Raw genomic sequence first — 22,876 nt, forward strand, 5'->3', positions numbered from 1 at the left:
GCTGAGTCTCAGAAAATTACAGCACTCAAGTTTCAGCCAATCACAGGCTGCCAATTGATAAGACTATGCCCAAATAAGGCAAATGTCAAGCTGTAACCAATCAAGCTATTTCTGTCCCTCACTCCATGTTTTTTTTTTTTTTCTTTTCATTTTTCTCACTTCCATTTTCTGTCCATAAGTACTGCCTGTCCACTTTGCAAAGCAGAACTCTCTGAATCTCATCAGATCCTGAGGGCTGCTCAACTGCAAATCATTCTTTGCTCAATTAAACTGTTTAATTTGTCTAATGTTTTTCTTTCATTCATTCTTCTTTTTTTCTTTTTCCTTTTTTTTTTTTTTTTAGACAGAGTCTCTCTGTGTTACTCAGGCCAAGCTAGTCTTGAATTCCTGGGCTAAAACTGTCCTCCCACCTCAACATTCTGAGTAGCTGGGACTATAACTTGTACCACTGTGCCCAGCTAGTCTTTCTTTTGAACAAAACCTAACCTTATTTCAGCAGTCATCTTCAGAATTGTTTTTCACACTGAGAACAGCCTTATTCCAGGGGCTGTCTTCATGTTTAATGTCTCACATGGAACCTTCATCTTTTTACTGTAGTTAGGATTATGCTTCATATTTCACACTGAACCATAACTTCTCCCAGTGAAAATTTCCTGCTTTTGACTCACATTCAACCCTATATGTACACAAGTGGGTATCTTTGTGTTTGTGTTCTCAATCTCAATCTTTTTCCACCCAGCTTTATTGAGGTATAACTGACAAATAAAAATTATATCTATTTAATGTGCACAATGTGATTTTTAACATACATTGTGAAATTATTGTCACCATCAAGCAAATTGACATATCCATAACTTCACATAGTTACCATTTTTTTGTGTGATGAGAACATTTAAAATCTACTCTCTTAGCAAATTTCAAGTGTACAATCAGCAAAATTAATTATAGTCATCATGCTGTACATTAGACTTCCAGAACTTATTCATCCCGCATACCTGAAACTTTAATCTTTAAACAACATTGTCTTTGGCTATGAGAAAATGTTGTAGCTGGTTTCATCTTCTTTTTTTTTTTTTTTGAAACAGAGTTTTGCTCTTGTTACCCAGGCTGGAGTGCAATGGCGTGATCTTGGCTCACCGCAACCTCCACCTCCTGGGTTCAGGCAATTCTCCTGCCTCAGCCTCCCAAGTAGCTGGGATTACAGGCACACGCCACCATGCCCAGCTAATTTTTGTATTTTTAGTAGAGACGGGGTTTCACCATGTTGACCAGGATGATCTCGATCTGTTGACCTCGTGATCCACCCACCTCAGCCTCCCAAAGTGCTGGGATTACAGGTGTGAGCCACCGTGCCCAGCCTGGTTTCGTCTTCTATCCAGACCACTCAAACTTTCTCCATAGTAGCAACAAGGCTGTTTTGCTTTCCTATCTGTGTGTTCACTGGGGTAGCACTTTTGATTTTCTTTAAGAACTTTCCCCTTACATTAAAAACTTGGCAATTTGGCACAAGAGACCTAGCTTTTGGCCTGTCTTTGCTTTTGACATGGCTTCCTCAATAAGCTTAAACATTTCTAGCTTTTGATTTAAAATTAGAGACGTGTGACTCTCCCTTTCACTTGAACACTTAGAGGACATGAGATTTGGGAGGGCCCAGGCGCGAAATAATATGGTATGACTCTGTGTCCCCACCCAAACCTCATCTCAAGTTGTAATCCCCATGTGTCAAGGGAGGGACCCAGTGGGAAGTGATTGGATCATTGGGCAGTTTCCCCCACACTGTTCTCATGATAATGAAGGAGTTCTTAGAAGATCTGGTTGTTTGGTAAGTGTCTGGCACTTGCCCTCTGTGCTCTCTCTCCTGCTGCCTTGTGAAGAAGGTACTTGCTTCTCCTATCTCTTCCACCATGATTGTAAGTTTCCTGAGGCCTCCTCAGTCATGTGGAACTGTGAGTCAATTAAACCTCTTTTGTTTGTAAATTACCCAGCCTCAGGTAGTATCTTCATAGCAAGGTGAGAACAGACTAATATACACTCCCAAACAGTTGTAATAATAACATTAAAGACTACTTATCACAGATCACCATAACAGACATAGTAATAATGAAACAATTTGAAATACTGTGAGAATTACCAAAATGTGACAAAAAGACAGAAAGTAAGCACATGCTTTTGGAAAAATGGAACCAAAAGGCTTGCTAAATGCAGGGTTTTCATAAATCTGCAATTTGTAAAAAACACAGTATCTGCAAAACACAATAAAGTGAAGCATAATACAACAAAATCCCTATATGCGTATCTCACATTTTCTTCATCCATTTGTCAGTCTATGGACACTAAGATTGATTTCTTATCTTAGCTATTGTGAAAAGTGCTGCAATGACCATGGCTGTGCAAATATCTCCCTGGGATACTGATTTTATTTAAATATATACCCAGAATTGGTATTGATGGATCAGATGGCAGTTCTATTTTTAATTTTTTGAGAAACCTCAATGCTGTTTTCTAAAATGGCTGTACCAATTCACATCCCCACCTAGAGTATACAAAGGTTCTGTTGTCTCCATATCTTCACCAACACTTATCTTTTGTTTGTTTGATAACAGCCATTCTAACAGGTATGACATGATATCTCATTGTAGTTTTACTTTGCATTTTCCTGATGATTAGTGATGTTGAGCATATACCTGTTAGCCATTTATAGGTCTGTTTTCTAAATGCTTTAGTGTCTGTTTCCCAGTTGTTCATCTTGCCAGATGTTATATCTGTTTTAAAGATATTACGACTATCTGCACTATTACAAGTCACTCCAAAGTTCAACAGTGTAAAACAATAGCCACATTATTACACTTTCAAATTATGTGGCTTAGGAATTTGGACAGGGAACAGGGGGATGGCTCTTCTCTATCCAAGATATGTAGGGCCTCAGCTGAGATGACTCAAATGTTATGGGGCTGCAACTGCTGGAGCTGAAGGATCCACTTCTAAGACAAAATGAGATGGCTGAGGTGCCTGAAGGACAAGCTCAATTCAGAATAACCGCCAGACCGCCTACAGGTGCCTCTCCATATTGATCAGACTTCTTACATTAGGATCCAAGAGGTAGTGCTCCTACTGAACAAGATGGAAGCAACAAAGCATTTTATGACCCCCACCTCAGAAGTAACAGAGGATCACTTTTGCTGTATCCCTTTAGTTGCAGTCTCAAGCCTGCTCAGATTCAAGGCCAGGGGACACAGACCCCATTTTTGATGGGAAGATGGAAAAATAATTTGAGGGCATGCTTTAAAATTGCCACAATAGGCAAAGAAATCAAGACTTGGAGACTTTGTCAAGGTAATTTGTTTGGTAAACATAGAACTTCTCAGTGTTAATTATACTATTGGAGTTAAGAATTGTATACTTCTGGCCGGGCATGGTGGCTCATGCCTGTGATCCCAGGACTTTGGGAAGCTGCGACAGGCAGATTACTTGGGCCCAAGGGTTCGAGACCAGCCTGGCCAACATAGCCAAACCCCATCCTACCAAAAAGAGAAAAATTAGCTGGGCATGGTGGTAGGCACCTGTAATCCCAGTTACTTGGGAGGCTGGGGCAGGGAGAATTGCTTGAACCCAGGAGGGGGGGTTGCAGTAAGCTGAGATCATGCCACTGCACTTCATCCTGGGTGACAGAGCAAGACTTTGTCAAAAAAAATGTATATTTATTTTGGTCTTTCCTTGGTGTGTGTGTGGAGTGTGTGTCTGTTACAGCAGCATTTAAGTAACATCTTAGGAAAAGGGACTCCAGTCTTCCCAAGATGAACTGTCCTTCTCAGGAGAAAAGGCAATACAAATGTTTCCTTCCACTCCAGGCTAAGATGAAGGGCCTCCAGTTCATCACTGCTCATCCTCTACTTTCCCACTTTCATAGGAAAGTAACCTAGTTGACAAGAGATGGCTGAAAAATTACTGCAGAATATACTTCAAAGTACAGGTACATGGATCTCTCCTAGGGCCAACAGGTAAGGTTTGATTTTCAGGAAAGGCCTTAAATTTTATAGTTTTGAAGTCATCTTCAGTAATTAATACATTCATATTCTTGTATTAGGTGATAAACATGTCCATTAAATGTAAATATTTAAAATATATCAATATTTTAATAATTTCTACTCTCTTAGAATCCTTAGGAAATATAAACTTATGTTTTGCTAGAATTCTGAGAAGTCCTTTCTGACAATGCACAAAAAGCTGGATAGAGGCTAACCTATATATAACTCCAGGAGAAAGATATTTATCACCACTTCCAATCCCAGTGGTTAAAGTCTCAGGGATTGGAAACCGAGTAAATTGATTATCACTGCTAAGGAGAGGTTAAAAGATGAGCTTTCTTACCAACCCGTTTCACATCTGTTACAGTGGACAAAGAAGCAGGGTGCTGGGCCCAGACTTAAGGGTAAGCTTTGGTTATTTATGAGAATATTTAGTCCATATCAGTATGCTAAAAATGAGAGAGGGTTATAGGAATAAAGATAACACAATTTTCTGGAGGTGCCCAAGACTGTTTCTCTTGGGGATTCTATGGAGAGTACAGGTGCAAGAGGACAAAGTGTAATGACTCTCTTCCCCTACCTCATGGTGAGCCTTGGGGACTGATTCCCCTGTGTATCCCCTATTTCCCTGGATTTTAGCCTAGACAACATCCTCGGTACACTATGAAACAATCCCTGCGAATTCAGGAGGGTCACAGTTGGAAAAACCTTAAAGTGCTCTGTGCAGATTCTCTCTGCTTTCAGAATGACAAAAACTATGGGATCCTGAAGGAGAGCATTCTTCAGCCTGGTGTGAAGAGTCTAGGTCTCCCCTAGGTCTTTTAGCCTGTTTTTACTGCCTGTCTCAATTCCGAGTCAGCTACTAACAATTGCTACATAACATCCACAGAACAGACCAAAGGGGGTGGAAAAAACTCTTACCAAGGGAAGGGGGAATACAAAGGTACAGGGAGGTAGAGTGGGAAGCAATTCAATCTCGATGTCACTGACCCTTCACAAACAGCAAGAATATGCCTAAAGACGTTAAGGTAATTGAGGGGTCCAAGACTGTAATCTAAATTTGCACCCTATAAATAGAGCCCTTATTTTCTAAGGTTTTAGGATACTTAACAAGTTCTATCAAATGGAGGTCTTAAAAAAAACTTAAAGGAGTTTTAAAAGCAGAAATAGAATGAAACTTGTTCTCTAATCACAATGCAGCAAAACCAAAATTAAGATGAAAATGGCAACATTGTACATCTCTTAAGTCAAAGAGGAATTATAATGAAAACAACAAATAATTTTTAAATATAAGTAAGAACGCTGCATATAAAAGCTATGACATATGTCTAAAGCCATACAGAGAAGAAAATGTATAGCTTTAAATGCTTTTATCATTAAACTACAAAGAATGAAAATATAATGTGGGGGATATTTATGGAAAGCTTACAGTGTGTAGGGGCAGACCAAAATACATTTCATTTAATCTTCATAGTACATTTGAGGTAGGTACTGTATTTTCCCCTTTATAATAGCTAGGAGGCAGGTACTGTATTTTGCCCTAATCTTTTTGAAATGCTCAGAAGTACAATTAGAGACATAGAAGTATAATTATCCATGCAATGTTCTAAATACGTTATCTGTTTCCAAGAACTGTTTCATGTGTTTCTTGATTCAATGCCACAAATAGTTTTAAATTCTTTTACATAGGGCACTGTAACAAAGAGAGGAATATTAGACATTCTCTACCTCGTAAAAATCTAGTGAAGTATATTTGATATAAATAAGAGGGAGGATGCAATTCATATAATGATTGCAACTAACCCTACTTCCCCAAAATAGACTGTATTAAATGCTAAAAATGATGCATAATCACAGTGCCATGACTGCAGAGAGAAAAGTGATTCCAACTTGGGATGAGGACAGGAGTCAATTGCCATGCTTGTTGCCACTGTTCAGGGAAAGAAGCTCTAAGTTGTTCGAATAATTAATTAGTGCAAGTGAAGCAGGAAGAGCATATACATTTCCGCTTTATTAAAATATTGCATAAATACAGAGCAGTTGGGCACATCCATTCTAAGGCACTGTTCTGGTTTGAATGCAATTCCACAAGAGAGAAAAGAGAAGCCATTACATTCTGTATTTTTCATCTCTACATTCAGACTCCTCCATATTACACGATTATTGCTACTGGGATATCTAATTGAGCCCCAGACTTATAGCAGCATCATACAGGGACCTGGATGACAAGAATTAAAGATACATCCTGGGTCTAGCAATTGGTATAATTGGCACTTAGTTATAAACTCTCTTGCATTGTTCGCCACCTGTTTCCCAACTCTTGTTTAACTAAAAATATTATAAAATCTTTATGAGCATGACCCATGAATTATATTTCTTTACTAGCTTCCACTAAGCCTAGAACAGCACTAGTTAGGCACATAGTAGATACCCCCCAAAGTACTTATATCACTTTCAAGAACTTCAATGGAATCGAAGAGATATATTTTCCCTAACTGTAGTTTAAGGAAAGGGCAACTGAGTATCTTCATAAAGGGAAAACGCTTGAATGTTCTATTTCTTGTATTTTATAACAAGGAACTAGGCTCAATGAATATTTTCATGTTTTAACAGCTTTAACTGACAGTGAGAAGTCTTCCCTTGCTTCAGGAATTTGAGCTGTCACCATGATTACATGAGAACATTTACATAAGTAGCAACGTGTGTGTGTGTGTGTGTGTGTGTGTGTGTGTGTGGTGTGTAATTGTAAGTAAAATTCAAAGAGGTTGAGAATCACTGGGCAACTTATAAATTATCTGAATTAGTGATCCTCACCTTCTTAAAGTGGTGTGTGCGTGTGTGTGTGTGTGTGTGTGTGTGTGTAAATATAAGTAAAATTCAAGAATGTTGAGAATCACTAGGCAACTTAAAAATTATCCAAATTAGTGACCCTCACCCCCTTAAGGTAGCATGTGTGTATATGTGTGTGTGTGTCTCTGTGTGTGTTACACATATTCATATATAAAGAATTTTTCATAACACCCTTAAAACAACTGGAGATAACTAGGCTTGGGAGCAACATAACTATACCGATAGCTATAGAAATATCTGTTTAAGGCAGTGTGTTCCAAGAGATATTCGCAGAATATTAGTTCTGTAGGTTATTATTGGGTATATGAAAAAGTTTCGGGGTCAAATAAAACATTCAGCCAAAAGAGGTGCTTTTTCTCTCTTTTCTAGAGAACCTCTCAGAGATTCTCATATGCTGATGTGCACTATCAATCTAAGAAGGCGAAACAGCAGGAAGCAATTCCCACACATATTTGCAGAATAGCTAGCAGAACTAAGTATTCTATGACACATACATAGTGAGACGCTGAATTAAAGAATGGGTAAAATTTTTAAAAATACTGAAAGACACATGATTGAATACCAAAGGAGAGTGAAATACCAAAGGAGAGCAAAAAACACTGGTTCTTCAGTCAATCTAAATTAAATTAGATTCTGCTTGTACAATTTCAATTGCCAAATGGATTGTTCCAGACATACAGCTTATTCTGTGAATAAAATAAATTACCAAATTAGTACTCTGCACAAACTGCTGACTAAGCAGACTAGCAAACTGCAAAATTCACAAGGTTAAAATCTTAATTTCCTTAAACATAAAAAATTTCAGTGGAAATAACCCAGTTCTTACCAGGCAAATGACATCGCCTTCATCCTTGTGTTCCTGACACGTTTTTATTGTTTGACAAAATTCATTGTCTCCTTTCTTGCCACATGAGACACATCTAAAGCTTTGAATGAATATAATCATCTTTAATAAAGACAGCAGAATAACTATAGTACTGCTATAATCAATATGTCTGATAGACATGTTTATCCGCTATGTTGACTCTACCTCTAAAAGGATTGTCATAATTTATATGCTTTATGTTTACACCTATAATACAGTTGTCTTGGAACACAAAATTTTTCATTATAATAAAAAAAAGAAGAGTTGTGCAGACAGAAGAAATCAAATCTAAGAAAATCACAAGAGTTAGATAAATACTCTAGAATTCATATACCTTAGAAAATGGGTTTCAAAAATAGCAAAAAAAAAAAAACCACACACAAAAAAACCCGCTGTTCTATGTTCTTATAAGCTCAAAAGCTCAAATAAAAGCTTCCAAGACAAACAGTCTGCTGCAGTTTAAGATATTTTTGAGTTACTGTCAATTTGTGTAGGACCTGTTTCCCTTAGCAATTCTTAAAGAAGTCCTCTAAAGTGAGTGACCTGGTGCATAATAAGGCCTGCTCTCTGTCTGAAGCTTTTAGAACAATGAGTACACTTGTATGGCTTCTCCCCTGTGTGGATTCTTAAATGAATAACGAGGCTTGGTCTCTGTCTAAAGCTTTTCCCACAATAATTACATTTAAAAGGTCTCTCTTCAGTATGTGTTCTCTGGTGCAAAGTAAGAGCTGTCAGTCGACTAAAACTTTTCCCACAATTATGACATCTATGAGGTTTTTCACCTGTATGAGTTTTCAGATGTCTTTTAAGACTTGATCCATGACAAAAACTTTTCCCACACTCAAGACATTTATATGTTTCTTCTTCAGAATGGGTTCTCTGGTGCCCTATAAGATGTGAGCGCCGAGTGAATCGCTTTTTACATACAGTGCATTCATAGGGTCTCTCCCCTGTATGAAGTCGTTGGTGTCTATAGAGGTCTGAACTACGAAGGAATCTTTTGCCACATTCAGGGCATTTGTGAGGTTCTTCTCCTGAATGAATTCTCTGATGCCCAGTAAGTTGTGACTTCCGAGCAAAACATTTTCCACACTGAGGACATCGGTGAGGTTTCTCTCCTGGGCTCTTTTTCTTATGGGGTTTAGGATTGAGAGGTTCTTCCAAGTTGGAGTTCTCAGGTGTCTCTCCCAGAGTGGGGTTCTGCTGATCTACCAGTTTTGCTAAATCTGTCTGTAAATCCTCTGGGGGGCTTTCCCATTGACTTTCTAACTGTACATAGTCTTTTTGCAAAATGGGACCCTGAAGAGCATTCCCCTCTAAAGTTACAATAAATGGATACATAGTGTCCATTTTTTTCTGTTTTGAAGCATCTTCTTCATTTTCTATCCCCATCTCAAAACCTGAGAGAAGAAATAGAAACTACATTTGATATTGTGTTCCATGGAGAAAAGAAAGTGAAAGAAAATGAAGAGTTATATTAAACCAGTAGTAGGAACATATAAATCCCTAAATAGAATTCCAAACTTTATTTTTATTTAGGTTGAATTTTTATTTTTTTCTGCCCTTAGTATATCAAAGAACAATTACTTACCTATCTTGGAATCAAGTAACTGTTTCATTTCTTTAGAATCCTGTAATTCCTTCACCCACGGCTCTTCTCTATTCTCCAATGAGAAGTTCACGTCAAGCTTTGGTAATGGATATCCTGGCCAGAAGAAGGATGAGAAGCATTATAGTTTGGCTCATCAAAGGTTTTTCCAAAATTTAGGCTGATTTCTTGGACACATAGCCTCTCAGTATCTACTTCTCCATTACTATTACTTCACCTGAGTCTCTTACAACAATCTTTTCTTTAAAAGTTAAAAGCAAAATGAAAATGAGGCTGTGCTCAATTCAAAGCTATTCTCTAATCTGTGGAAGGTGAGTGAATAAATTCTGTGCTGAAATCAATGCACTGAATCACTTCAGCATCTATTTTGATACTATATTTGCTTAGGCTCGAGCTAAATTATAAAGTAAATTTTGTAAAGTTTTGCCATATTAGTACTGGGGAACACTGCTATCGAGTGCCAAACAGAGAGAGAGAGCTTAAAGTAGGAGTTAAAGTGTTTACTAGGACAATTCCAGTGGAGTCTTTTGAATTTAAATGAAAACAGAACTGGGTTGAAACTATCAAACACAGTATTTATGTTTGTTTCAGCTGAAGTCTAGAAGTAGCTTCTCTTAAAATTCGCCCAAATGACAGGTGAAAATCACTATTAGCCAAAATGACTACCAAACAGTATTTCAAAGTGTCAATCTAAGGACAATCAGGTGACGTTTCTAACCACTCACTCTCCCCTTGTCTGACCACCCCTTTCCTCATTGACAGCTGGTATTGCTTACATCCTCTTTTCTAAGCTCCTTCTTCTCCTTTCCCTCTGGTCAAGTTTACTGTCTTCAATGAAATGCGGGCTGTAAATTACTAAACGTAGGCTGATGTTTAAATATTAATATTATTAAAATGACACTAGGAATTTAGTTTGACTAATGTTAATCTGAAGGAAAATTTAAATTCCAGAACATTACATTCAAGACAGAGGAAGTGGACTAAAATACCTTGTGTTACTTTTTCATGAAAAAAAAAATCATTTTCAAGATTAAGAAACAAAAGACGCATTACAAATAAAGTGCTGTTTAAATTCACTATTTTTTTTTTCATTTCGATGTCAAAGCTAAGAGTAAAATTACAAGGTAATATGAAACAGGTAAAATAAAATTGAAGGTCATAGATCAAAAGAAAGCTGCTGTGAAGTAAAAGATGGAGTTTCAGTTGAAACTTGGAATAGGAGAGAGTAGCAAAGGCTTAGGTACAAAATACTGACTTATAACCTAAATGTATTATAATTTGAATCCACATGACAAAGCAGCATAAGTAAAAATAATTACATAATTAGAAAAGACAGTATAAATGAAAATTACTGCTTCTTTCCTTTGTTAAAAGATTTAAAATACAACTGTATAAAATATGTATGTAGTGTATTATTGGGCATACAACATATAGAAATGTAATATATTTCCCAGTAACAGCAGAAATGAGGTGTGTAACAGCAAACTGTATGGGGCTAAAGAAATGACTCTAGTTGATAACTCAAATCCCCAGGAAAAAATGAAGAAAACCAGAAATTCTAAATAATGTTAATATAACAAAAGTTATAATGTATATTTATTTTCCCTTCTTCTTTCAGCTTCTTAAGAGTCTTAAATTATATAAAGCAATAATTATAACAATGTATTCTTGGGTTTAAAACATTTTTGATATAACAGATATGATAGTAGTATCACAAAAAAAGGAAAAGGGAATAGAGCTACATAGGAGAAAAGTTTCTGTATCTCACTGGCATTAAGTTAGTATAACTAAAACCGATGATAAGATGTAGATGGTAAATCCTAGAGAAATCACTAAAGAAATAACTTAAAAATAGTAAAATTATTAAAGTAAAATATTACATGAGAAATAGTTACTTAATGAAAAAGAAAGCAGTAAAAGAGGGATAGCGGAACAAAAACAACTTGAGTCATATGGAAAACAAAAAGCAAAACGGCAGATATAAATCCAACCATATCAAAAATAAAATTAAATGTAGATAGATTAAATGAGTTCATATAAAAGCAGAGAAGGTCTGACTGGATTGAAAAGATCCAACTATACACTGTGTATAAGAGGTATACTTTAGATTCAAAGATACAAACAGATTGAATGTAAAGGGATGGAAAAAGATATATCATACAAGTAGCAACCACAAGACAGCCAGTCAAAATAGACATTAAAACAAAGAAACAAACAAACAAAAAATCTGTTACTAAGATATACAGGATCATTTTATAATGATAAAAATATCAATCCATCAGGAAGATATAACAATTATAATCATGTATGCACCTAATTACTGAGTACTAAAATATATAAAACAAAACCTGACAGAAATAGTACAAGAACTAGATAATTCAACAACAGTAGTGAGACACTTCAATAACTCCTTGCACTGTTAGATAGAAAATCTAGGCAGAAGATCAACAACACAAGACGTAGAAAATAGTATAAACCAACTAAACATAACAGATATTCATAGAACACTCCACCCAACAACAGCATTCTATACATTCTTCACAAGTGCACATAGAAAGTTCCCTAGGACAGACAAGATGCTACAGCATAACACAAATGCTCTGAAATTTAAAAAGATCACAATTATAGGGTATATTTTTTACAAAAATGGAATGAAATTAGAAACAAATAACAAAGAAATTTGGAACCTTCAAAAATATGTGAAAATTATACAATACACTTCTAAGTTACCAATCAGTCAAAGATGTCAAAAGGGAAATTAGAAATATTTTGGGATAAATGAAAATAAACATACTGCATACAAAATGTAAAGGATATATTTAACACACAGCTTAGAAGAAAATTTATAACTCTGAATGCCAATATTAAAAAGGAAGAAAAACTCAAACTAATTACCTATTCTTCCAACTTAAAGTACTGTGAAAGGAGCAAAGTAAACCACAAACAACCAGAAAGAAGGAAACAACAAAGATTAGAATAGAATTTAATGAAATAGCAAATTGTAAAACAACAGAGGAAGGCATTGAAACCAAGATTGGTTATTTAAAAACATCAACGAAGTTAATAATACTTGAGAGACTGGCCAAGAGAAGAGGAGAGAAAATTCAAATAACTACAATTGAAAATGAAAGTGGGGGTATTACTATTAAACTTACAGAAATAAAAAGGAGGGGTAGGTACAGTGGCTCACACCTTTAATCCCAGCACTTCTGGAGGCTGAGGTAAACAGACTGCTTGAATCCATGAGTTCAAGATCAGCCTGGGCAACATGGCAAAACTTTGTTTATATAAAAAGTAGCCAGTAGTGGTGCTGTATGGCCTGTAGTCCCAGCTACCTGGGAGGCTGAGGTGGGAGGATCACCTAAGGCTGAGGTTGCAGTGAACTGTGATCATGCCACTGTACTCCGGCCTGGATGACTAGCCAAAAAAAAAAAAAAAAGAGAGAGAGAGTGACTGAGAGAGAGAGAGAGAGAGAGAGAGAGAGAAAGAGAAAGAGAGAGAGAGAAATGATTATAAAGGAATACTATGAACAAATGTATGAAAATAAGTTAGATAAATAAAATTAAAATGGACAAATTACTAGAAATACACAGTAATCAAAGTGACTCAAGAAGAAATAGAAAATCTGAATAGGCCTATAACAAGTAAAGAGATTTAATTGACCGGGCGCAGTGGCTCAAGCCTGTAATCCCAGCACTTTGGGAGGCCGAGGCGGGTGGATCACGAGGTCGAGAGATCGAGACCAACCTGGTCAACATGGTGAAACCCCGTCTCTACTAAAAATAAAAAAAAAAAAAAAATAGCTGGGCATGGTAGTGCGTGCCTATAATCCCAGCTACTCAGGAGGCTGAGGCAGGAGAATTGCCTGAACCCAGGAGGTGGAGGCTGCAGTGAGCCGAGATCGCGCCATTGCACTCCAGCCTGGGTAACAAGAGCGAAACTCCGTCTCAAAAAAAAAAAAAAAAAAGAGAGATTTAATTAGTAATAAACACCCCCTCTCCACCCACCCACAAAAGGCCAAAGCACAGATGGCTTCACTGGTGAATTCTGTCAAATATTTAAAACAGCAAAACCAAGTCTACATAATCTCCTCCTGAAAAACAGAAGAAAATGGAATACTTTCCAAATCACTTTACTGGCATTAGGAAACAAATATATGTTAATACAATAGAATTGGGTGTCTAGAAATAAGCCTTTACATGTACAGTGAATTGATTTTTGATAAAAGTACCAAGAACATTCAAGAAAGAAAGAATAGTCTCCTCAACAAATGGTGCTGGGACAACTGAATATCCACATGCACAAGAATGATGTTGATCCCCCATGTCATATCACATAACAAAAATTCATTCAAAATGCATCAATGACCTAAACCTAAGAGATAAATTCATAACACTCTTAGAAGGAAGCATAGGTATAAATCTTCGTGATCTTGGATTAGGCAATGGTTTCTTAAATATGACATCTAAAGCACAAGTGACAAAAGAAAAAGATAGCAATTCTTCACAAATACTTCCAAAAAATAGAAGAGGAAGAAAGGATTCCTAACTCATTCTATGAGGCAGTTATTACCCTGATAACAAAGCTACATGAAGACAGGACCAGAAGAGGAAACTACACATCAAAATCTCTTATGAATATGGATGTAAAAATCTTCAACAAAATACTAGCAAACTGAATCCAGCAACATATAATAAGAAGTGTGGGTCAAAACCAAGTGGTGTTTATCCCAGGAATGCAAAATTGATTTAGCATTCAAAAATTAAGGTAATACCCCATTACAATAGAATGACAAGTAACAAAAAACTCACATGATCATCTCAATAAATGGAGAAAAAAACATTTGACAAAATTGATCAGTTTCCTGATAAAAATACTCAAATTAGAAATAGAAACTTTCTCATCCTGATAAAAAGAATCTAGGAAAGACCTTCAGCTAACATCATAAGTAATGGTGAAAGACTAAACACAGTTCCCCTGAGATCAGGAACAAGACTTGATGCCCACTCGGGTCACTTGTATTTGACACTGTACTGGAGGTTCTAGGCAGAGCAACTAAGAAAACAAAAATAAATGAAAGGTATCTAGGTTGGAATGTAAGAAATAAAATTCTCACTTGCTATACTAATTCCCATGAGAACTGACTGTTAAAAAGAGCCTGGCACCTCCCTCCTCTCTTGTCTCCTCTCGCTATACGGCCTGCACATGCCCGCTCCCCTTCGCCTTCTGCCATGCGTGGAAGCTTCCTGAAGCCCTCACCAGAATCAGATGCAGGCACTATGCTTCTTGTACAGCCTGCAGAAATGTGAGTCAAATAGATCTCTTTACTTAACAAACTGCCCAGCCTCAGTTATTCCTTTATAGTAACACAAATGGACTAAGACAGTGCAGTACTTCCATAAGAATAGACATGTAGATCAACAAAATAGAAATGAGAATCCAGCAATAAAACCATATACCTGTGGTCAACTGATTTTGACAAGGATTTGAAGGATATTCAATATAAAAAGAATAGCCTTTTCAACAAATAATGCTGAGACACCTGGATGTCCACATGAGAAAAAAAAATATTATTTGGACCTCTACCTCATTAACTTATATAAAAGTTAATGAAAACTAGATCAAACTCTTAGATGTAAGAGCTAAAATTATAAAACTGTTAGGTGAAAACACAGGGGAAAATTTTCATGACCTTGGATTAGGCAATGATTACTTAGATAAGACATCAACAGCACAAACAACAAAAGAAAAAACAATTACATTTGATTTCATCAAAATGAAAAAATCTTTTGTGCCACAAAGGACACTATCAAGAAATTGAAATGGGAGAAGATATTGGCATATCATATGTCTAATAAGGGACTTTTATCTAGAATACACAGTTGACCATTGAACAACATGTGTTTGAACTGCACAAATACTTATAAGCAGATTTTCTTCCACCTCTGCTACCCCTGAGACAGCAAGATTAACCTCTCCTCTTCCTCTTCCTCCTTAGTCTACTCAATGTTAAGGTAATGAGGATGAAGACCTTTATAATGATCCACTTCCACTTAATGAATAGTAAATATATTCTCTTATGATTTTCTTAATAACGTTTTCTTTTCTCTAGCTTACTTACTGTAAGAATATCGTATATGACACATATAACATACAAAATATGTGTTAATTGACCACTGATGTTATTGGTAAGGTTACAGTAGGCTAGTAACATGATGTGGAAAGGGAGCACTGAGCTAGTTATGGATGGATCAGACATATATAACTTGGATAACTCTCAACTTATTTTCATTTTTATGTGTCTTCTGTGGTCTCAGTATTTAATAGGCTCTTGAACGTGCCAACATGTTGAAACAGTGCCTGGAGGAGTGAGGGGAGAGGATTCTGGCCACAATTGGGCCAAAGCTTTAATGCAAGGGGTAGAAGAGGTACAGGGAACTCTGGGTAAGAACACCTCAATGGGGAATAAAATATAGGAGCACCCAGACTACGTGATCCTGCTGCCTTTTTCCACTTGCACTTTCTCCTTCTAGAACTAACCTCTGTGGTGTCTGGGCCAGTGGTTCCCAATCTTTAGTGCATGTAGCACTCACCTGCAGAGCTTGCTAAACATGCACCCTTGGTGTTCATGCTGTGAGTGGTCTGCTTACTACAGTTTGAGAAACACTGTAATATGTAACAGGTTTTTATTTAATGAGGCAGATATTTCCTTTAGACTGTGGTAAGCGGTTGATCCTACAGGATCTAAAGAGACTATATTACTAAAGTATTAAGTTTGAATAAGGCTCTGATGTCAAAAAGCAACTGAGGCCCTTGAGACCCACAACATCACAGTTCCTGTTGATTAAAATTGGGCTGAGAAATGATTCCTTATCCAGAATCCAAACTCCCATAGTTTTCCTATGTAATATTATTGATTAAAAGACCTTATCAGGGTCATTAGCTTAAAGGATTCCTAATCCCAGGATTCTATCCAAAGTGCTTTGTTACCTACTATTCGCAGAGAGATTTCTTCTTCTTCTTTGAGTGGTCCATTTCCATTAGGTAATTCGTATTTCTAACCCAACCCCAACCCTTGAGAGTTCCTGAACTCTCAAAACAGAAACAAAAGAAAGGAGAGAAATTCCTTGCCTTACCAGGGTCTAGAAAGGGCTGACATTCTCCAGCAGCACCGTAGTTCAGCTCCTGTGGCCCTGCCTGTGGAATCCATGCCTCTGCTACTGGGGCCTCCTGGGCAGGTCCCATTACCTGGAGTGCAGGTGACTCTAGGTGCATGGTTGGTGGTATGTGTGCTGTTCCCACTGGTGCCAGTTCTTCTAAGAGCATGTCATGCATATCAACCTGGAGGAAATGTCAGAACCATCACTCTCAAGTCTACACCAGCAGTGCCCAGTAGAATTGTATGAGAATCATGCATGTAATTTTAAATTTTCTACTGGCCATATGAATAAATTTTTTTTAAAAGGCCAATTTTAATAGTACATATTAATCCAATGCAAACAATCAGCATTTCAACATGTAATTAATATGAACAATTATTAGTGAGATATTTCACCTACTTTTTTCATACCAAGTCTTCTGCATGTGGTGTGTATTTCATACTTACAGCAGATCTCAATTTGCATTGGCCATATTTCAAGTGCTCAAGAGCTGTACATGACTAGAAGTGACTGTATTCGGCAGCAAATGTCTAGACCACATGAAGATAAAATCTTATATAGTAAACAAAACCAAGGAGACAGAGAAAGGAAGGGTAACCACCAACCCAAGTACTCTAGGGAGACAGAAAGCCTCAGAAGACTACTGTTCAGGAACACTGAAGCTAACAGCTCCTGCAGAGAACCCCCACAGACAAGATTGGAGTATCCCTGATGTCCCTCTGGAAGATCCTGCTCCCTTTTCCCAAAGATACTGCCCTCTCTCAGTCATGGAACTTCTGAAAAGAGGCTTTGCACAGTCGTTCTGAATGGCAGACAGTGCCACTGCACCCATGGGGAGTTTTGAATATGCTGACAGGTGGTAGTTATCAGAATTTAATGGAACATAATGTACAATGCAGAATTGTTCCAGGTCTCTACAAGTGTGGAATGTCCCACTCAAACATTCATGTGAATAAAAAGAACGTGTCAAGAACTCCACCCTGTTGGTCAAATAAGTACAATTGTTTGCTTTGTTTTGCATAGTTTCAGCACAAATAAAAATTTCTAGGAATACACTACTGTGAAAAGCAAAGACTACACTGCTTATTGTTCAGATTTACCAAGAGTCGTATGCCACTTTGGAAAATCACATGATGAGCAGCAACACTGTTCGTAGTACTTGAGCTGTATCGGTCTGAATTTCTGGCTGTCCCATTCACAGTGATTCTAAGTATAGATGTAAGCATCTGATAACTTCATGACACTTGGTCAGGCCCAGGCATGTATGTGCACAAATCCCTATCAGTTTACAGCACAAACTATGTTTCTTTTCCTTTATATTCCTTCTAGACTTGACTCAGGTTTGGCAAACTTTATCCAAATAGTAAATATTTTAGGCTCTGTGGGCCACATTCACTGTCAGTTCTTCTCCTTCTTCCTGTTCTTTTTCCAATGACCTTTTAACAAGGTAAAAACCATTATGTACAGAGTACAGAGAAACAGGCTATGGCTTATGTACAGAGTACAGAGAAACAGACTACAGCTAGAACTGGCCTTCAGGCCATGGAGCAATTTACTAATGTTTTGAGTTGATTTATGTGGGTAGATTATGTTGTCTATGAATTTCATTTGTGCATAGGAAAGTGGACATTATAAACCATTTGTTATAGAAAGGCAATTGAGTCTGATAGAGTTAAAAGCACTGACTCATTTGCTGAGTTCAGCAGAAGAGAAAGAGGAAAAGGACTCTGGAAAAATCTTGAGGCTGGGGAATGACACAGAGACAAATGTGTGGTCTAGTCTCAGCTGCCTCAGCTACTTCCTTAGGACCAATCACAAAGATCCCACATTCTTTTCTTACCTGCTGCTCTGGTATCTCAAGTTCTCTCTGTAAGTCTTCTATGAGTGACACAACTCTTTCTCTATTCTCTGGGCAGTGCTCCCTCACCCAGGTCTCTATCTCTGTGGGCAAGATAGTTAGGAATTGCTCCAACACTAGCAGCTCCAGGATTTGTTCCTTAGAGCGCATCTTTGGCTTCAGCCATTGACAGCAAAGCTCCCAGAGTTTGTTAAATGCTTCATGAGGCCCAGCTGCTTCTCTGTACTGGAACTGCCTGAAGCGCTGACGGAAGACTTCACAGTCAGTATCATACTCTTGAAACACAGAGCCTTGATTCAAGGATGCCTGGATTGCACAACCCAAGGCCACAGCCATCTCCCACTTCCAGCAGTTTACAGTTTATCTGGAGCCTTGCTTATCAGATTCCGATTTGTTTCTCTCTGAAATTGTTGCAGTGGGAGGGAGCCACCTACAGCTGAGGACCGAAAAAAATGAGAAACGAGAAACAGGAGTGGTCACAAGAGGGCTTACTTACCTTCATTAACTTCTTTTTTACCAAAGACCTAAAGTAGTCCACTACATTTCTCTTGGTTTTGAGAATCTGATGAATCAGACTCACTTCCTAGAAAAATACACATACATACTATTCTCCATCTAGTTTCAAAAGTTTATAAAAATCTCAAACCTCATCTATGGACCTTGTAGAACTGTGCTTGCTGTCCAATATGGTAGCCAACAGCCCCATATGACACTTTAAGTTCAGTCAAAAATTTAGTTTCTCAGTAATATTAGCTAAATTTCAAATGCTTAATAGACATCACTGCTAAAGGTCTATTGGACAGTTCTGCTTTAGAATTCCATGGTCCCAGGCTAAGGACCCTGAATTTATTAATAAATGAACCCTTATAAATCTGTTGGCATTTAATCCCATCCCAATTTAATTTCAACTGTCATGTGTTTCTCAATATATGTAGATCTCAATAGAAATGGAGAAGGAATACTAATACTTCCAACAAATCTTTGAAAGTCCATGTAGCTTTAAGTACTCCCTAAAAGCCTTCAATCAAAGTGAACTTAGGTAGAGCCATGGTTTGCAAAGGCAGCAAATTGTCCACCTCTCATTCTTGTCCTCATGGAGTCTGTGTAATTCCCTCAACAACCCCATGCCATTCCTTCCCCATACCCCTCCGCGATAGCATTCCAGGAGGATCTTCTACATGAGAAATACACTGCAATAGGGAGGTCATTAGGAATTTGCTATGCATTCCTAACAAAAGGATATTTATTAAGTTCATGCTATGTGCCACTTAATGTTCTAAGCATTTTACATAGACTAGTCAATTAACCCTCACCCACGCTTAGGAGCTAGGTGCTAGTATTATCCCCTGGATACAGATGAGGGAATTGAGGTTTGAGGCTTAGAGAGATTGAGCAACTTGTCTAAGGTCACAAGGAAAATGCCAGAAGGAACTGGTGATTAGGTAGAAATCTACATTCCCCAGTAATCAGAAGGTTTAAAAACATCAAAATGTTCTTAGTGTAGTCTTTGAAGTCATAGAGGTAGTCACATACATGTTTCTACAGGTCTCAAGATCTTTATCTGCCCATGTGCCATGGGTCCTTTCTCTCTGCATTTGCTGAGACAGCTGCTGTAGTTGCCCTCTTCTCTAGAGGGGATTCAAGGGGAAAAAAATACTCATGACTCTCTTCCTACCGTCAACCCAAACCAGCACTCTGTCCTCTTATTCCCCTTTACCATGATAGTAGGCTGACTTTAGCAGATCGATTTAGATATGATAACCTGCTAGCTGTGTGACCCTGACATCCAGTGCCTCTGTAACATGAAGATAATCATAGCATCTACTTCATAAAATGTTCAGCACGGATCCAATTGCATGAAAAGCGATTAGCAGCGTGCCTGGCACAGAGGAAGCACTCAATTAAAATTTATTGCTTGTCAGGAGTCATTTCTAGGGAGCCTCTATTTCCCAGAGTTTAGGCACCTAACCGTTGCTGGAGGGCATCCAGGAACTGTGCTGTTTTTGGATCTGGACCCACCCGTTAATCCGCTCCAGCCTCACAGCTGGCCAGCCCTTCCCTGACTGACCCAAAACCTTCCACCACGTCTACCAGGGAACTGACCCTTCGGGTTTCCTTTGACGGACCCTTACCAGAGAAACGTTCATTTCACTATGGCAGCAGTGATTTCTCTCCAAACCTTCTCATAGAGAATCCACCCTCATAGGGCCTATAAGGAAAGCGATGTGTGTGAAGAGAGTAGTTGAGGAACGGCAAGAGTGACACGTCCCTCAAAAGTCTAAAAGCTGGTACAAAATCGGATGCTAGCGTCTCGGGCACGGCCTCTGTTTGGTCTTGGGCGACGAAGTCCAGCCGCCTGGAGGGGAGCTCCCAGGTCGGTAGGACTCCCGGGAAGGCCCGGTCGGGTCGCAGGGAGTGGCGGCGGGGACCCTGGCTGGATAGGGGCCCGCCGCCCACCAGTCCTCCCGCCTCCCGCCGCCCGGGACACAGCTGGAATCACCCAGTTGGGATGGCACAGGTCAGGGAACGGTGCCCCGCTACCCGTGCCCGCACCCATACCCCAGGGAACGGCCACGCCCTCTGGCCGCTCCGGGACTCACCGCCTCAGCGCCCACGGTTCTCCCAAGCTCACCGGCAACTGCCCAGGGCGCAGGCGCGGGGCTGCACTGAGGACTACGTCTCCCGGCAAGCCACACGTCACCCGCCGCGTTGTGCGCCTACAGGGATGCTGACGTGGGAGGGGCTGGGACTCTTCCTGGCTTCCAATCAGCCTCAAGCTGTTTTGGAAAGACTCCCGTTTCCTGTTTAAGCGCTTCTTAGTCCCAGGGTGTTGGGTGGGGCGAACCCCGGGTCGTGATCCAAGTGAGCGCTTCTCCTCCTTCAGCCTTGGAGTAACTGGAGCGGGTGGGGACCACCTTTAAATCTATTATGACCGGGTCACTGATTCTTAAACCTGGCTATGTGGGGAAAATTTGTAGGGAGAGCTTGTTAAAAAGTCATATTTCTGGGCTCCACTCGCTACCCTGACGCATTGAATCTCACAGGAACCCAGGGATTCGCATTTCAATAAACCATCCTGGAGATTTTGACTCCGGTCGTCCGCCTGCCGTTCACAGTGGCTTTGGATTTGCTTTTTAGTTACCCCACCTTCAGGACATGAGTTTCGATCAGGCGACCCCGCCCATTCCCCTCTGCCTTCAAAAGCCACAGAGGTTTCTGGGGTCTTAAGGTTTGCCTGCGGGCCCCGCCTCTTGTCTTTCAATTGGTCCCTCGCTGGTCCCAAATTTTCTGTAGCCAGATTTTCTTTTCTGGTTGGTCAGCTGCGAGTTGCGGCGAGACCTGATCCAATGGCCCCCGATGCAGTGGTGTCGCTCGGGAAACGCAGCCCTAACGTTGATCCTAAGCTGACAAATTGGTTTGTGGACGCCAAACTTACAGTGCTAGGGCTTTTTGCTTGTGCACCGGGGGCTTAGTCCTGCGTGGGTCCAAGACAGACATGAGAAAGCTGCCTGCTCTTGTGCCTCCCGGAGGCCCTGGTGGAAGCAAGACGGGGGTAGGAGCTAGAATGTCCCAAGCCCAGTGAGGCCAAGCCACTGGAGACAGCTCCGCCAGGTTCAAAGTTGCGATTACCGGCTGGAACTTGAAACCCATGCACGCCGGACTCCTGCTGAAGCCGTCATTATTCCCTCGTGGTCCCTGGCGCCTTCGCCGGCGGTCACATCTGGTTTTGAGGCCAAGGTGGTCTGGGAGCCTGACGGTGGTGTCTGCCCTGGGCTCCCACGGGCGCAAAGGGTTCCCCTTCTGTGAGAGGAAAGCTATGGAAGTTCCTACACCGGGAGCCAGGAACTCCTGCTGCTCCCGCCCGACTCAGGGTCTAGCCTAGAGGCCTCCCAACTGTGCTTCTGAGGCTTCTGCTTCCAAGAGGCTGCTGGTGCCCGGGACACCCGCAGGCAGCTCTTAACAGTTTTGCCATGGGTGACTTCGGCCTGAGATGCGCACCATGGAGCAGATTCTGGAGTTGCTGGTGCTGGAGCAGTTCCTGACTATCCTGTCTCAGGATGTCCACAGAAGGGTGCAGAAGCTGCAACCTGCGAGCTGTGAAAAATATATGATTTTTTAAAAGTACATGTATGACTTTTAAAAGAGAGAGCTTGTGAAATGGAGGGAATAGGTGAGTGAGAGAGTGGTTTTACCTGCGATCTTCCTCAAGGAGGCCCAGCCTCCCCTTTATTCACAGGGTTCTGGGTCTGGTGGGCCCAGAGGACTGAGACATCTCACTGTCTTAGTTCCTCATTCAGATTTTCTTGATTGCCCTGAGTAGACCTTACACGGGCCAGTGACTTTTTTTTTTTTTTTTTTTTTTTTGTAGTCTTCTCTGGAACATTCTGCATCCTCCCGATTTCTTCCCTGTGCAGGGAAGAGTGTGCTATTGCTTTTGGTTTCCACGGGGAGGCAGTGTTGCTGTCATAGCGTCAGCTCTGGAGGTAGATCAAAGAGGGCTTTCAACTT

General features: G+C 39.6%; 1 protein-coding gene across 1 annotated transcript; it reads right to left on the bottom strand.

The window, feature by feature from the left end:
* Positions 1-304: 304 nt before the first annotated feature.
* ZNF449 (zinc finger protein 449) lies at positions 305-21,015 on the bottom strand. The gene is made up of 6 exons (XM_010351506.3): positions 20,968-21,015; positions 20,500-20,576; positions 18,350-18,803; positions 16,486-16,690; positions 9,332-9,445; positions 305-9,140 (listed from the first exon to the last, which is right to left on the bottom strand). The coding sequence occupies exons 3-6, from the start codon at positions 18,701-18,703 to the stop codon at positions 8,257-8,259; spliced, it is 1,557 nt and encodes a 518-aa protein (XP_010349808.1). The 5' UTR covers positions 18,704-18,803; positions 20,500-20,576; positions 20,968-21,015; the 3' UTR covers positions 305-8,256.
* Between the last annotated feature and the right edge of the window lie 1,861 nt (positions 21,016-22,876).

Source organism: Saimiri boliviensis, chromosome X (genome assembly GCF_048565385.1).
Source record: "Saimiri boliviensis isolate mSaiBol1 chromosome X, mSaiBol1.pri, whole genome shotgun sequence".
NCBI classification, from domain to species: Eukaryota; Metazoa; Chordata; class Mammalia; order Primates; family Cebidae; genus Saimiri; species Saimiri boliviensis.